We start from the raw sequence: 15414 nt of genomic DNA, 5'->3' as shown, positions 1-15414 counted from the left end.
GTCTAAATAAATGCATCTCTCTGGATGAACCGAATTGTTGCGAGAATAACTTGAATTATAATAATAATCATCCCACCACTATATCACTACATTAAGGAGCATGCTGATAGGAGGAAAGATGATGTAGCATAGTTGCCAACATTGGGAAAAAAAAATTCGGGACACTTTTTTTGGCTGTAGGCGGAGTCAGGCTATAATTAGGGGGCGGGGCATGCGATAGTAGGCGGGGCATAGGAAAAAGGAAAAATGCGGCGCGCGAAGCGCACCGCGCAAAAAATGGGCGTGGTTTACGTGAAATAGTGGGCGTGGCTTACATGGGCGTGGCTAAATGGGGTGTGGTTAGAGTCTGAGATGAATGAGGGATGCAGAGGGAAAGGGGGGTAGAGGGATGGAGGGACAGCAGACCCAGATCCTACACCATAATAGCAATGTGTATTCCAGAGTTTAATAATCAGCAGATAAAGATACTCCAAACACCTGGTGTTAGCACTTCAATCATCCCGGCACCATGGTTGTTATAATGTCAGGATGATTGAAGCGCATTATTACTATTATTACATTGTAATATAAATAATGAAATCATTCAACTCACCATAATGCAGAATCAGTGGGACCCCTGAGCGTGTCATCTGCCACGTCACCTGCCACCAGATGCCATCAGGTTCCCCCAGCAGAGTCTGTCCTTACATAAGGTGCCCCCAGCAGAGGGGGGAGAAGGGGGTGCAGGTATGTTGGTGACACAGGGGGGAGAGGGGGGTGCAGGTATGTTGGTGACACAGGGGGGAGAGGGGGGTGCAGGTATGGTGGTGACACAGGGGGGTGCAGGTATGGTGGTGACACAGGGGGGTGCAGGTATGGTGGTGACACAGGGGGGGAGAGGGGGGTGCAGGTATGGTGGTGACACAGGGGGGGAGAGGGGGGTGCAGGTATGGTGGTGACACAGGGGGGGAGAGGGGGGTGCAGGTATGGTGGTGACACAGGGGGGGAGAGGAGGGTGCAGGTATGGTGGTGACACAGGGGGGGAGAGGGGGGTGCAGGTATGGTGGTGACACAGGGGGGGAGAGGGGGGTGCAGGTATGGTGGTGACACAGGGGGGGAGAGGGGGGTGCAGGTATGGTGGTGACACGGGGGGGAGAGGGCGGTGCAGGTATGGTGGTGACACAGGGGGGGGGAGAGGGGGGTGCAGGTATGGTGGTGACACAGGGGGGGAGAGGGGGGTGCAGGTATGGTGGTGACACAGGGGGGGAGAGGGGGGTGCAGGTATGGTGGTGACACGGGGGGGAGAGGGGGGTGCAGGTATGGTGGTGACACGGGGGGGAGAGGGCGGGGCAGGTATGGTGGTGACACAGGGGGGGAGAGGGGGGTGCAGGTATGGTGGTGACACAGGGGGGGAGAGGGGGGTGCAGGTATGGTGGTGACACAGGGGGGAGGGGGGTGCAGGTATGTTGGTGACACAGGGGGGAGGGGGGAATCAGGTATGGTGGTGACACGGGGGGAGAGGGGTGCAGGTATGGTGGTGACATGGTGTGCAAGAGGGGAGCCAGGACTATCAATGTCCCCAGCCAGCGGAGCCCCAGTCCATCCATGCTGGACCTCAGCCTTTGAGAAGTGTACTGCAGGGAAAGCTCCAAGCCTCCCATACACTGAGTACACCCCCTCCCCCTATCTCTCTTCTCCCCCACTACACTGACAGGCCACTACTCACAGTGTCAGACAACTCCTGAACAGCCAGATGAAAGCCTCCCTTCTTCCCTCCCGTCACTCCCACTATTCCTCAGAGCTCCGTTGGACACACGGGGGCGGAGGGTGATGGCAGTGGAGGCTGATCACGTCTTCCTTGTGTTCAGTGTAGAGCGGGGAGGGGTTGCCAATCCCTCCAGCCAATAGGCTTCAGTGTACAATAGAATTTTCTATTTGAACACTGAAGAGAGAAGCGGATTGGCTGCCCCTCTCCCCTGCACTGAACACAAGGGGAACTTTGTGACTGACTCGTGGAGGCAACGGCGGCCATTTTTGTGGAGCCGTTGCCGTTTTTTACAAAAATACTCACGATTTTCTCGGGACAAACCCCAAAAATTCGGGAAAACACCCGGGACAAAATTAAATCGGGACAAGGGTCCCAAAATCGGGATTGTCCCGGGAAAATCGGGACTGTTGGCAACTATGATGTAGGTGTGACTAAACTGCAGCAGAGAAAAGTCAGGTCTGTATTGATAGACAGAGCCGTCTGTGTGAATCTCGGGACTGGATGGACAGAAATACAATCAAGGACCCTTATATGTACTGTATTTCCTCTGCTTTTAGCCGTTTGTCTAGAGTTGCATAATAGTGCATTACTATGCCTTGTGGCAATGTGTGGATTATGGGAACACAAAGGTTGATTTACTAAAGGCAAATAAACACTCTGCAAGTGCAGTTGCTCCAGAGCTTAGTGAATGAGCAGAAGCTCTGCTGACTTCCATCATCCAATCATGTGCAAGCAAAAATGTTGTTTTTTTAATTTCCCTTGCACGTGATTGGGTATTCTTTGCAAAGTGAAGCTTTACCTCATTTACTAAGTAAGCTTTGGAGCAACTGCACTTGCAAAGTGCACAGTCTATTTGCCATTATTAAATAAACCCCATAGTTGTCAAGCAGGCCTGAACAAAAAAAAATTAAATCATTATAAAAAACCTGAAAAACCCATTCACATTAGCTTGTTGCAAATTAATGGCAACCCCACACACTATGGGGTTGATTTACTAAAGGCAAATAGACTGTGCACGTTACATAGTGTAGTTTCTCCAGAGCCTAGTATATGAGGAAAAGCTCTGCTGACTTCCATCATCCAATCAGGTGCAAACAAAAATGCAGACTTTTTTATTTTCATTGCATGTGATTGGGTATTCTTCGCAAAGTGAAGCTTTACCACATTTACTAAGCTCTGGAGCAACTGCAAAGTGCACAGTTTATTTGCCTTTAATAAATCAACCCCTATGTGTCGTGCAAGGCTGAAAAGTCTGCATGCATGGTTTGTGGTCCATTGTGGTGCATTGAGCAATCCATTCAAATGAATGGGCAACTGTAATGCAAAACATGGTAACACATGTGCAATTAAAGAGGGTGTAAACTTCCCCGTGTAATTTGTACCTATAGGTAAGACTATAATAAGGCTTACCTATAGGTACTGTAAACATCTCCTAAACATGCGCCATTTAGGAGATATTTACTGTATACTGCACCGATGATGTAATCGGCAAATGCACTCTGAAGGAACGGCCGCCTGTGCCGTTTCTTTAGGAGCATGTGTCATGACCGGTGGCATGTGCGGGACTGAAGTCCCGCGGCTTCGGCCAGTCACAGAGCCTGAGTCCGCAGCCCCGGAAGAAAGATGGGCGAACATGGATGTGGCCTGCAGCGGGGACAGCGCGGGCTTAGTTTGCAGGTAAGTGTCACATAATGTGCAATGCATACCAGCACATTATGCCTTTATTTTGCAGAGCAGAAGAAAGGAAGGAAAATCCCATCAGGGTTTACTTCCTCTTTAAAGCACTGCAGCTGACCAGGCTGGTTTAAATGGGCCAGGCTGATATAACATTTAATAATAAAGTAAAACTGACCAAAACCATTATAACTTAACTTTAAACAAATAGGAATAGTACTTACATCTCAGGAAATACAAAACTAATGGTGCAATGAGTATAATCACAGCGATAATTACAGAAAATGTTATTATTGAAGGAAGATGACTTGTTGGAGGTGGCTCTGTAATGACAAAACAGACCATCAATCGTGATTGTGCAGAGAAATGTTCACAATGACTACGGTACTCAGTTTTTCTTTTAACATTATATTGACGTACAGTCAGTTACCTTTCACTTTAACAGTAAAACTCTCAGAGTGGTCATTCTTCAAGGATCTGTGACTGACAATGCAGAAATATTGGTCTCCATCTTCCTGTACGCTCGATGGTTTCACAGACATCAGGCTGGTCACATTAAATGTCCCATCATTGGTCTTTGTCGGCACGCTGTTGTAGGTCTCTCTATCCAAGGCTGAGATCTCAGAGGATGCACTGCGCTTCTCCCATCTAATTTTCACAGATTCTGGATAGAACTTTTGTACGTAACATGTAACAGATTGCTGGTTGCCAAGTGCAATTGTGACTTCATAATGAGACAAGGTGACAATTGGCATCGCTGGGAAAATCAAACAACCAAAATGAGCCATACTCATTGCACACATGCATCATAAGTAGTGTAATGAATGCAAGCAAAATCATAAAAGGCACAGAACCAGAAACCAAACCATCCAAATTGTAAGTTAAAAAAAAAAAGTAATTTCTCTCTAGAATGGAACCTCTTCCTCTCCCTCATGGCTGTGGGTCTTGGCTCCCATCTAGGTAAGGGGAATTCCTTTCCTCATCTAATGCACAAAACATTTGGCTTTTTTGAGCCTTTACACATTTACTTTTCTACATCTAGCTGGGACAGTAGAAAACCTGAGCCTGGGACAATGCACACAATCACTTTAATGATATTATCTTCACATCAGAGTTTCCCCTTCACCCCAGAAGCCACCCTCTATATTAGAGGTCCTCCAATCATAACAGAAGCCCTCCTTTACATCAGAGGTCCCTCATAATGCCAAAAGCCACCCTCTATATTAGAGGTCCTCCAATCATAACAGAAGCCCTCCTTTACATCAGAGGTCCCTCGTCACACCAGAAGCCCTCCTTTACATCAGAGGTCCTCTCTTCACACCAAAAGCCACCTTCTATATTAGAGGTCATCCAATCATACCAGAAGCCCTAATTTACATCAGAGGTCCCTCATCACACCAGAAGCCACCCTCTTTCAGTGGTCCTCCCATCACACCAGAAGTCCTCCTTTACATCAGAGATCCTCCCTTGCACCAGAAGCCCTCCTTTACATCAGAGGTCCCCCATCACATTAGAAGCCCTCCTTTACATCAGAGGTCCACCCTCACACCAGAAGCCACCCTCTATATCAGTGGTCCTCGGATCAAACTAGAAGCCCTCCTTTACATCAGAGGTCCCCCATCACACCAGAAGCTACCCTCTATATCAGTGGTCCTCTAATCATACCAGAAGCCCTCCTTTACATCAAAGGTCCCTCATCACACCAGAAGCCACCCTCTATATTACAGGTCCTCCAAACATACCAGAAGCCAACCTCTATATCTGTGGTCCTCCCATCACACCAGAAGCCCTCCTTTACATCAGAGGTCATCTCATCACACCAGAAGCCACCCTCTATATTAGAGGTCCTCCAATCACACCAGAAGCCCTCTTTACATCAGAGGTCCCTCATCACACCAGAAGCCACCCTCTATATCTGTGGTCCTCCCATCACACCAGAAGCCCTCCTTTACATCAGAGGTCATCTCATCACACCAGAAGTCACCCTCTATATTAGAGGTCCTCCAATCACACCAGAAGCCCTCTTTACATCAGAGGTCCCTCATCACACCAGAAGCCACCCTCTATATCAGTGGTCCTCCCATCACACCAAAAGCCCTCCTTTACATCAGAGGTCCTCCCATTGCACCAGAAGCCCTCCTTTACATCAGAGGCCCTCCATCACACCAGAAGCCACCCTCTATATCAGAGATCCTCCCATCACACCGAAGCTCTTCTTAACACGAGAGGCCCCCCATCACACTAGAAGCTACCCTCTAAAGCAGAGGTTCTCCCATCACACTAGAAGCTCCCCACTATATTAGAGATCCTCCCATCGCACCAGAAGCCATCCTTTGCATCAGAGGTCCCCCATCACACCAGAAGCCACTCTATATATCTCTATATCAGAGGTTCTCCCATCAGACCAGAAGCTCCCAACTACATTAGAGGTCCTCCCAATACACCAGAAGTCCTCCTTTGGGGGGCGTGGCCTGGAGAGTGATGGGGTAGGACGTGTTTAGGAAGAGCTCCGCTTGCCCATACCTTTGCAACACAATCCTGCTGAAATCCGGGCGATCCTAACCTGACTGCAGTGATCAGCAAGCCTGTTCTGTTCCCTGACTGGCCATCGAGGTAATCTAGCCTTTTGGAGCGCCATCCGTGGCCGCGATCGCCGGATCTCCCCGCCCGGGGACTGCCTGTAGGACAGACCGCGGCTTCGGCCTAGTCCATGGAGCGACGGCCATCTTGCTGCACCCGGCGGCGGCCCTGACACAATTTCTGGCCACATCCTGCTCCCCAGAGACCCCTGATTAGCTGCCCTGGCCACCGGACCACCTGTGGACACTGCCACAGCAACTTTAAGCCCTGTAGCAGCTTGCTGGAAGGACTGAGGCCCCGACCTGCTGCCTGGAGCGGCGGCCATCTTGCTACACGCGGCGGCAGCTTCTACTCATTTCCCTGCCACAGCTTGCTCCCTGGAGGCCCCTGGTTACCTGCCCTGACCACCGGACTACCTGTGGGCACTGCCACAGCATTTCTGCACCCTGTAGCTGCTGGTTGGAGGGTCTGGGGCCCCGTCCTGGTCTCTGGAGCAGCGGCCATTTTGCTGCACCTAGGATCACCTCCACCCCTGGCACTCACTTGTGGAGGATTCCTTAAGCAGCATCAGCAGCAGGTCTTTAAGCCGACGGATTCTTCACATGCACCGCCGATCATCACGGCCAGCCAGAGGAAGGGGTAAGCAGTTGAAATTTCCCCCCGAACTGGTGGAGACAGAGGCGGCCTGTGTAGGTCGCGTGGGGTCCGGGAAGCGCGCCAGTAGCGACATGGCGTCCCAGACAGAACAGCCAGAGCAGTCCCCTTCTACGCAGCCAGGCCTGGCTGATGTCCTGGCTGCTATAGGAAACTGCCAAACCTCCCTTACTACCCTTACCTCCAAGGTAGATGCTGTGCAATTAGATGTTGGTCTAATAAGGCTGGACATGGATAAAATTAGGGGCAGACTTTCTGTTGTGGAACAGCGCCTGGGGCAAGTGGAGGACACTGTAGAGTCTCATGGAACAGACTTAAGGGCCCTGCAAACCAAAATTAGAGCACTGGAATATAAATCCGAAGATGCGGAAAACCGTAATAGGAGGAACAACCTCCGTATTGTAGGTCTGGCGGAGGGAGCTGAGGGGAAATGTCCGACGGAGTTTATTGAAGGCCTACTACGTTCCCTCCTACCAGGGGCTCAATTTTCACCTTTCTATGCGGTGGAGCGGGCTCACCGGATCCCTCCCAAGCCGGGCCCTCCTAGAGCACCGCCACGCACATTTATCCTAAAGTTTCTGAACTTTCGTGACAGGGATGAGGTGCTACGGGCTGCTAGAGTGCAGGGAGAAATACGCCATCAAAATAACAAGCTACTTATCTTCCCTGACTACTCTGTTGAAACTCAAAAGCTCAGACGCTCCTTTGACCAGGTGAAGGCTGCCATGCGTCTTAAGGGCATTCGATACAGTGTTCTGTTTCCAGCACGATTGAGGGTCCAAGACGGGGAAACCACCAGATTTTTTACTTCCCCCAGGGATGCTAACACATGGCTGGAATCATTGCCCCCTAATCGTTAAACGCTGCAACATGCTCTTCTGTACTTCTGCTCTGAATATTGGCCGCTGATTGTTTAAATCTCAACAGGGGACTTAACCTTGCACCCGTTGTGCCTTTTGTATTCCCTGTCGGTATACAATATAAGTGTTGTGCCCCTGGCTATGCCAGGTGATATCTACTCTCAAGCTTGCCACTGTTTGAATCTACTGTGGGATAACCTTTTTTGTTCTTTACAAGATGTTCCTGAGATGTTGGGATTTTTAGAGATGAAGATTAACTATGATATACTGATTTACTGCAGCAATGTCCTGTTTGGCTCTCTTGGAAGCTCAGATTTCAGTGATGACCTTAATCCCTGAAGGAGGGCCACTGGCGGACTCTAGTGACCATTACACGTATTGCAGGTTCACTTCTCCCTCTTCTTTCACTTGCAAGAGATATGCACCCTTTATTATGAATGCCAAGGCTGGAATTCCACTCTGGGAGACAGTCAATTGCTAACCGCAGGAGACAGCACTTTGCCAGATTGACTGCCTAGAGTTTGACATACCCTGTCTTCCTGGGCTACAGAATGGTCTTCCTCATTTATCCTGAACAGAGAACATATTCTATTTTATTTTTTATTTTTTTTATTTTCTATTTTTTCTATTCTGCATGTGCTGCTAGTTTAATCCACACATCTGCTCACCCACAATGGTCCGAAATGAGAAGGTTTGAAATAACCTTTGTTGGTTGGAACACTATTTTTCTCCTAACTCTTAATGGCGGCGGAGTCTCTCGTCACCTTACATGGACAATCCTCTCCACTAAGGGTCTACACCCACTGGTTCACGCTCCCTGAACTTGGGGTTTTATTTTTCTTTGTTGATGTTTGGGGAACAAGGCATTTCTAGGTTGGGGTGGGGAATGCGGGGTGGGGGGCGGGGTTTAATGCTGGGTTTGTTTTTGTTAACACTATTTTGTTGTTTCAGGTGCTTTAGATATGACACATGTTTGGTACACGCTCCCTTTTATTGGGTGTTAATGCTTGGGGAACAAAGCATTCCTTGGTTGGGGTGGGGGATGCGGGGAGGGGGGAATGTTCTTGGGGGTTTTTCTTTTTGTTTTTTTTTTTGTTTTCTTTTCTATGTGCTTTGGAGTGTCGACACGGGGAAGGTTTCTAGATATTGGAGTGTGCATGACAATTTATGTAATTGAGTGTGCGGATGCTGATCCATCGGGCTGGGTGATCCGTGTACCCCTATCAATTCTACCACCTAATGGCTGAACTTAAAGTAATCTCATGGAACGTGCGAGGCCTTAATACTGCAGTGAAAAGATCCCTAGTGTTCAAGTTCCTACAAAAGCATCAACCGCAGATCTGTATCCTCCAGGAGACACATCTGCAGGGTATCAAAACCATTTGCCTTAATAAGACTTGGGTCGGCCTACATTACCACTCCACATTTTCCACGTATGCCCGTGGGGTCAGCATCTTAGTACACAAGACAGTGCCGTTTAGGCTTCTGGAAGTCAAAACAGACAAGGAGGGTAGATACATAATTTTATATGCTAACATATACGACAAAACTGTGGTATTAGTCGGATTGTATATTCCCCCTCCAGCTAACGGTAGTATTCTTCATGAAATCATGCAAACTGTGGTACAATATGATACAACTTTTGTTTATTTACTGGGAGATTTTAACATGGCCCCCTCGGTGGAACAAGATAGGTTGCACCAGTCGGCTCGTGACACTCCGGACCTCAGATAGTGGGCTGATCTTTATGCCCTCACTGATGTCTGGAGACACATATACCCGACCTCAAAGGTATTTACTTGCCACTCTGCTTCTCATAAAACTCTATCTCGAATTGATCTGATATATGCCTCATGCCCTGCCTTACAATTTGTTAAAGACATTTCTGTGCTTCCCAGGGGAATCTCTGACCACACGCCCCTCTGCCTGACGTTGACTTTGACTGCCTCCCCGGGCCCCCGGCTTTGGAGGCTGTCCAAGTTCTGGGCTGATGACGAGCGACTACAGGAACCCCTCACAGCAGCCATTTGCAATTTTTGGACGGATAATGTGGATTCTGCCCCACCGACCGTGCTGTGGGACACCTTTAAGGCTTGGGCTAGAGGGGAGTTTATGACCAGTATTGCTCGCCTTAAACGTGACTCCGCTCATGAATTGGAGGAACTTGAGAGACGGGCGGCTATTCTGGAGGCTGACTTTGTCGCTAACCCGGGAGATGACCGATATAGGGAGTGGAAACGGGCTCTATGCAGACTCTCCACAGCTAGGATGGCACAAACGGATAAAGCGCTACTCTTTTCGGCCCAAAGAGTGTTCGAACATGGGGGGAAAAATGGGAAACTCCTTGCATGGTTGGCTAAGGGTAATATCCCAGCTACCCCTATTGGTTCCATCAGGGACAGTTCCGGCCAGTTACTCACATCCCCCCAAAATATTAACACTCGTTTTCGGGAATACTTTCGAGAGGTTTACTCCTCCAGGTCTGAGGCGTCTGACTCAGACCTGGCCAGGTTTCTAGAGTCACTATCCATCCCTAACTTAACAGCGGAAGCCAGGGAAGAATTGGAGAAGGATATCTCGCTAGAGGAGATTCAGGTCGCTATGGGACATCTCAAGGGGGGGAAGGCTCCTGGGGCAGATGGCCTACCATCTGAAGTCTATTCCAACTTCAGCGAAATTCTAGCTCCTAAATTAACCTCGCTATTATCTAATTTTATGGCCCTAGAATCTTTACCAGAGTCCATGAACGAGGCAGTAATTGTACTGATTCCCAAGCCGGGTAAGGATCCGCTAGAGTATGCCTCGTACAGGCCGATATCGCTACTTAATGTAGACGCCAAGATCTTTGCGAAAGTTCTGGCTATCCGCTTATCTCACGTCATAGAAGACCTGATCGGTATAGATCAGACCGGATTTATGCCTGGCAAGGGAACCGATATCAATCTGAGGCGTCTCTTTCTTAATCTTACCATTCCACATGACAATGTAGGGACCAGAGTTGTAGCCTCTCTCGACGCCGAAAAGGCGTTTGACTCTGTGGAGTGGAACTATTTGTGGCTGGTATTACAGAGATTTGGGTTTGGCCCTAAGTTTATACATGGCATTCGATTGTTGTATCAGGCCCCCAAAGCTAGGGTCCGTACAAATAATTGGGTCTCGGAGCCCTTTGATCTATTCCGCGGCACGAGACAGGGCTGCCTGCTCTCCCCCGGCCTGTTCGCTCTGGCATTGGAGCCACTGGCAATCTCAGTCAGGAGTGCTCCGGATGTCCTGGGCTTGCGGGTGGGTCTGTTGGAAGAGCGGCTGTCTCTGTACGCGGACGACGCGCTTCTATACCTGAATGATGCGGGCCCGTCTCTCCTTGCGGCCTTGAGAATCTTTGACAACTTTGGGGGGTTATCTGGTATAAAGATCAACTGGACCAAATCAGTACTGTTCCCTCTGGACGTCGCAGCTGCCTCTGGGCCATCATCCTCCCCACTACAGTGGGTGACGGAGTTTAAATATTTAGGGATAGTGATCACGAAAAACCCATCAGACTTTATAATTAAAAATTTGAGCCCTATCGTGAGTACGTTGCGTGCGAAGTGTTTGGCCTGGGCTGACTTGCCCTTAAATCTATTGGGACACATCAACCTCCTTAAGATGATGATACTTCCTAAATTCAATTATGTTTTTAGAAATTCCCCGGTATGGGTCCCTGCTTCGTTTTTTAGGGAGGTTGGTGGTCTGGTGGGAACCTTTATTTGGAGGGGTGGGAACCCCAGATTGGCGCACTCCACTCTGTGGCTGCCTGCCTGTTTTGGAGGATTAGCCCTCCCCAACTTTCAGGTCTACTACTGGGCGGCTATGTTGGTGTCGGTTTACTGGTGGTTTCAAGGTTCTAAAATGAATGCGGCAGTCTGCCTTGAGGCAAACTATTTGGGCTCCCTTACTGATGTACGTAACTTTCCCTATCGAGGTCCGGGTGCATATACGCGAGTTCCCGAACCCACTCGGGCAACGTGGAGGGTGTGGGTGGCTGCAAGACGTAGATTCCTCTCTCCGGGTCAGTTATCGCCAGCGAACCCGCTATGGGGAAATCCAGCTCTTAAACACTTCCGGACTGTGCCTGACCCACAGCTTTGGGCCAGGTTCGGCATTACAACTATAGAACAAATTATGCCCAGAGGGGAATTGCTCTCTATCACGGAAATAATGACTAAATTCCAGCTGCCCAGAGGGATGAGGTTTAGTTGTTTTCAACTAAGACATGCGGCACGGGCTCAGTTTCCTCAGACACCTTTGCTTCAGGCAGATCCCATTGAGGAGCTATTGGCGTCTGGAGATGTCTCTAAGCCCCTTTCCACCTTGTATGCTGTACTCCTGGGTAAGGACACTCCTAAAATAGCAAAACTATGGGACAGTTGGCACACCGACATTCCATCATTAGACAGAGAGGATTGGGAGGAATGTCTAGATAATGGCCCTAAACTGGTGATTGCATCCAAGGATAAATTAATCCAGGTCAAATTTATACATAGGACTTACTACACCCCACAGAGACTCCATCGCATATTCCCTGACAGAGACCCTATGTGTAACAGATGTAAGTGTCAAATTGGAACCTTTTTCCACATGTTCTGGGAATGCCCATTGATAGCAACATATTGGTGTGCAATATTTGCAGAGATAAATTCCAGGTTGCAAATATCCATACCAATCACTCCGGAGTTGGCCCTTCTCGGGATTCATGACAATGAACAAAGAGCCTATCATTTAAAACTGCTTGTTTCCTTTCTACTTTATTATGCCAAGAAGGAGATACTGATGAAGTGGACAGACCCCCGACCGTGTCGGCCTGGGAGGCACAGATTGAGGCAGCTATACCTATGTACAGAATCACATATATCAATCGAGGTTGTCCATGGAAATTTGAGAAAGTGTGGACACCTTGGCTCTCATCTTAGGGAACCACAATGGATTTATGTATTATGTGGGGGGGAGGGAGGGGTAGTCCCCGGATACATGAGATACTTTTCTCTGTGATCATTTTGTCTAAAATATTAATATATACTGATGTTTCACCTCCTACACATGTATGACACTGCTATGCGATTGCTCATGCTTATCTGTCATGTAATGTTCTGAATTATGTCAAGAGGTATTCTGTAACCTTCTTCCTTGTGATACAATAAAGCACACCTGTTTGTTAAAAAAAGAAGTCCTCCTTTACATCAGAGGTCCCCCATCACGCCAGAGGCCACCCTCTATATCAGCGGTCCTCCCATCACACCAGAAGCCCTGCTTTACATCAGAGATCCCCAACTCACCAGAAGCCCTGCTTTACATCAGAGATCCCCATCTCACCAGAAGCCCTGCTTTACATCAGAGGTCCCCCATCACACCAAAAGCCACCTTCTATATCAGAGGTCCTCCCATCACGTCAGAAGCTACCCTCTATATTAGAGGTTCCCAGAGGTACCCTTATCACATCAGAGTCTCTCCTTCACTTCAGAGTCCCCCCCATCACATCAGAATCCTCCTATACATCATACATGAGCCCACAATCAGATCATATTACCCCAACATACTCTCCCCATCACATCACAGTTCTCCCATCATCACAGAGTCCTCTCATCACATCCCCACATATTTACTTCCCTGAATTCTGTGACCTGTAGTCACTATGCTCTGTGAGTAGGCACTGCACTGTCATACATTTTACAGAGCCCGCCTTCTAAACTACAGAGGTGCTGAGAGGAGTTTCAGGAGGCAGAGTCAGTACAAGTTAGGGTATATTATTCCTGCGCTAACAAGCAGTGGTGGTAAAGGTGATTTTAGATTGGGAAAAGCAGTCTGCACCGAATAGGGTCCAGCCTGGCCCCTAGCAAAGAAATCAACTGACAACAGGGGGGATGGTGCTGCGCTGATCCTGCAATAAACTACAATCAATAGGTGTATTGAATATTCCGGGGTAGGGGGCTTAGCTCTTGCCTTCACTGAGGCATAAAGTGGTGATCTTGACCACAATGAGGAATAAAGCACTATGTGGACGGGGAAACAGTATGTGCATAAAAAAAAATAAAAAGTGAAGCCCACCAAAACAGAATATACATATATGTATCCCAACTTGAATATAAAAAGAAAAAATATAGTGAAGTCTACAATAAAAAATGTTTTTTTCTTTTTCATAAAGGTAGTGATTGCCGCTAAGACAATTAGTGCCAGTACAAAGTGCTATAAATTAATATCCGGGAATTGTTATAGTCCAATCAACTGTGATTCATATAAATAAATAAATAGCTAAAACTAAAAAACATAAAAACAAAAATGCCAAATAATACAATGTTACATTGAATGTCCAAAGTGATGTTAAAAACTGTGCATCATGCAGTATGGAGTCCAGCGCCAGTAGGGGGTGCTCAAACTTAAAGAGACAATAATGCAGTTCACTAAAGGTGACTTTGTGCAGCAACAAAACAACTTCAATGCTTCATTAGTGATGACAGACATTTAAGATGTGCAGGTGGCAGCTGGGTTTAAATATCATTTGTTCAGAAGAGTGGTGAATGTGAAGTGTATAACAGGATCTTCTCCATGCAACAATCCTCTAGTGGTAGATAATGGCCCCTTACCTCACTATACTGAGGTTACAGCATAGAACAGACAGCGCTTGTGGTGTCTCCTGTGCAGGGGGGTCCTAGGTTATGGACTGTCATATATCAGACCTTGTTACTTCCATCTGATTACAGGCATACTAGGATTCCTTGATCAATTCTCTCAGCAGTGACAATGCTTCCATCAGAGCAGAGCAGAATAGCAGATTGACCGTCTCCAGCTGGTCAATCTGCTATTCTGCTCTTCTCTGATGGAAGCATTGTCACTGCTGAGAGAATTGGTCAAGGAATCCTAGTATGCCTGTAATCAGATGGAAGTAACAAGGGATGATGCCCGCAGCTGCAGGCATCATCCTGGTACTGTTTTTTAGAGCCGGCGATCGGCTTTCCTGGTATAACAACTGATGCGGCTAAAAGCCGCTCAGCTGTTATACCGGAGGAGCGGGAGGGGACATCCACCCCTCCCGCCGCTCTTACCGGGCCTTCCGTCCCATCGGGAGGCCTGATGGCCAATCGGCCGCCTCCAGAAGCTGGGGACGGACTGGAACGAAGCAGTGAGTGGCTTCGTTCCAGCCTCTTAATAGTAAACACGGAAGCGACGTCATGACATCACTTCCCGTTTACTCGGCTGCCAATGGCGCCGGTTTTAAAAAAATATACAGTATTCAGAATCGCCGAAAACGGCGATCTGAATACTTTGAAGTGCAAAGACCCCAGATCCCTCCATAAAGAGTACCTGTCACCACCTATTACTGTCACAAGGGATGTTTACATTCCTTGTGACAGCAATAAAAGTGATCAAAAAAACATTTTTTTAAACACAATTTATTAACCTCCCTGGCGGTATGATTATTTCAGATTTTAGGTGCTGAAAGCGGTACAATTATTTTGCACAGAAATTTGGCGTTTTATATTGTAGGCCTGTAATTCTTAGGAATAATTCACCTAAATCTGTCCAAACAAGAGTCTAGTAGACATCCCGGGTATGATAAAGTTTGAAAAACGAAATAAAAAATTATAATATAATAGATAATTATAAATAATTATACCAAATAATAATATAATAATAATAAAAAATATTCAATAACGTAATCAAATCAAAAACACTGACATTTTCTCAGTTGCAGAATTGTCGCTTTCGTTACTTTTAGTGTTTGGTGACGGATTTCCCCACAAATCACTATCGCTCAATTCTGCGAGTGATTCTAATTTATTATCGCTGTTTTCTAGCTGGTCTAAAGCCACTTTTGATGTAAAGGGACAGTTTTGGTTGCTATGGACAATTTTCAGTTTCCAGGCA

General features: G+C 47.6%; 1 protein-coding gene across 1 annotated transcript in view; it reads right to left on the bottom strand.

The window, feature by feature from the left end:
• LOC141111890 (uncharacterized) overlaps positions 1-15414 on the bottom strand; it is a 93192-nt gene that overhangs the window by 28594 nt on the left and 49184 nt on the right. Inside the window, exons 3-4 of the mRNA XM_073604101.1 lie at positions 3852-4178; positions 3646-3744 (exon numbers count right to left, since the gene is read on the bottom strand). Of these exons, the coding sequence (XP_073460202.1) occupies positions 3646-3744; positions 3852-4178 (426 nt within the window). The remainder of the gene's footprint in view (positions 1-3645; positions 3745-3851; positions 4179-15414) is intronic.

This window comes from Aquarana catesbeiana, linkage group LG11 (genome assembly GCF_042186555.1).
Source record: "Aquarana catesbeiana isolate 2022-GZ linkage group LG11, ASM4218655v1, whole genome shotgun sequence".
NCBI classification, from domain to species: Eukaryota; Metazoa; Chordata; class Amphibia; order Anura; family Ranidae; genus Aquarana; species Aquarana catesbeiana.
Note: the sequence above shows the minus strand (reverse complement) of the source record. Positions and strands in the feature narration are given on the sequence as shown.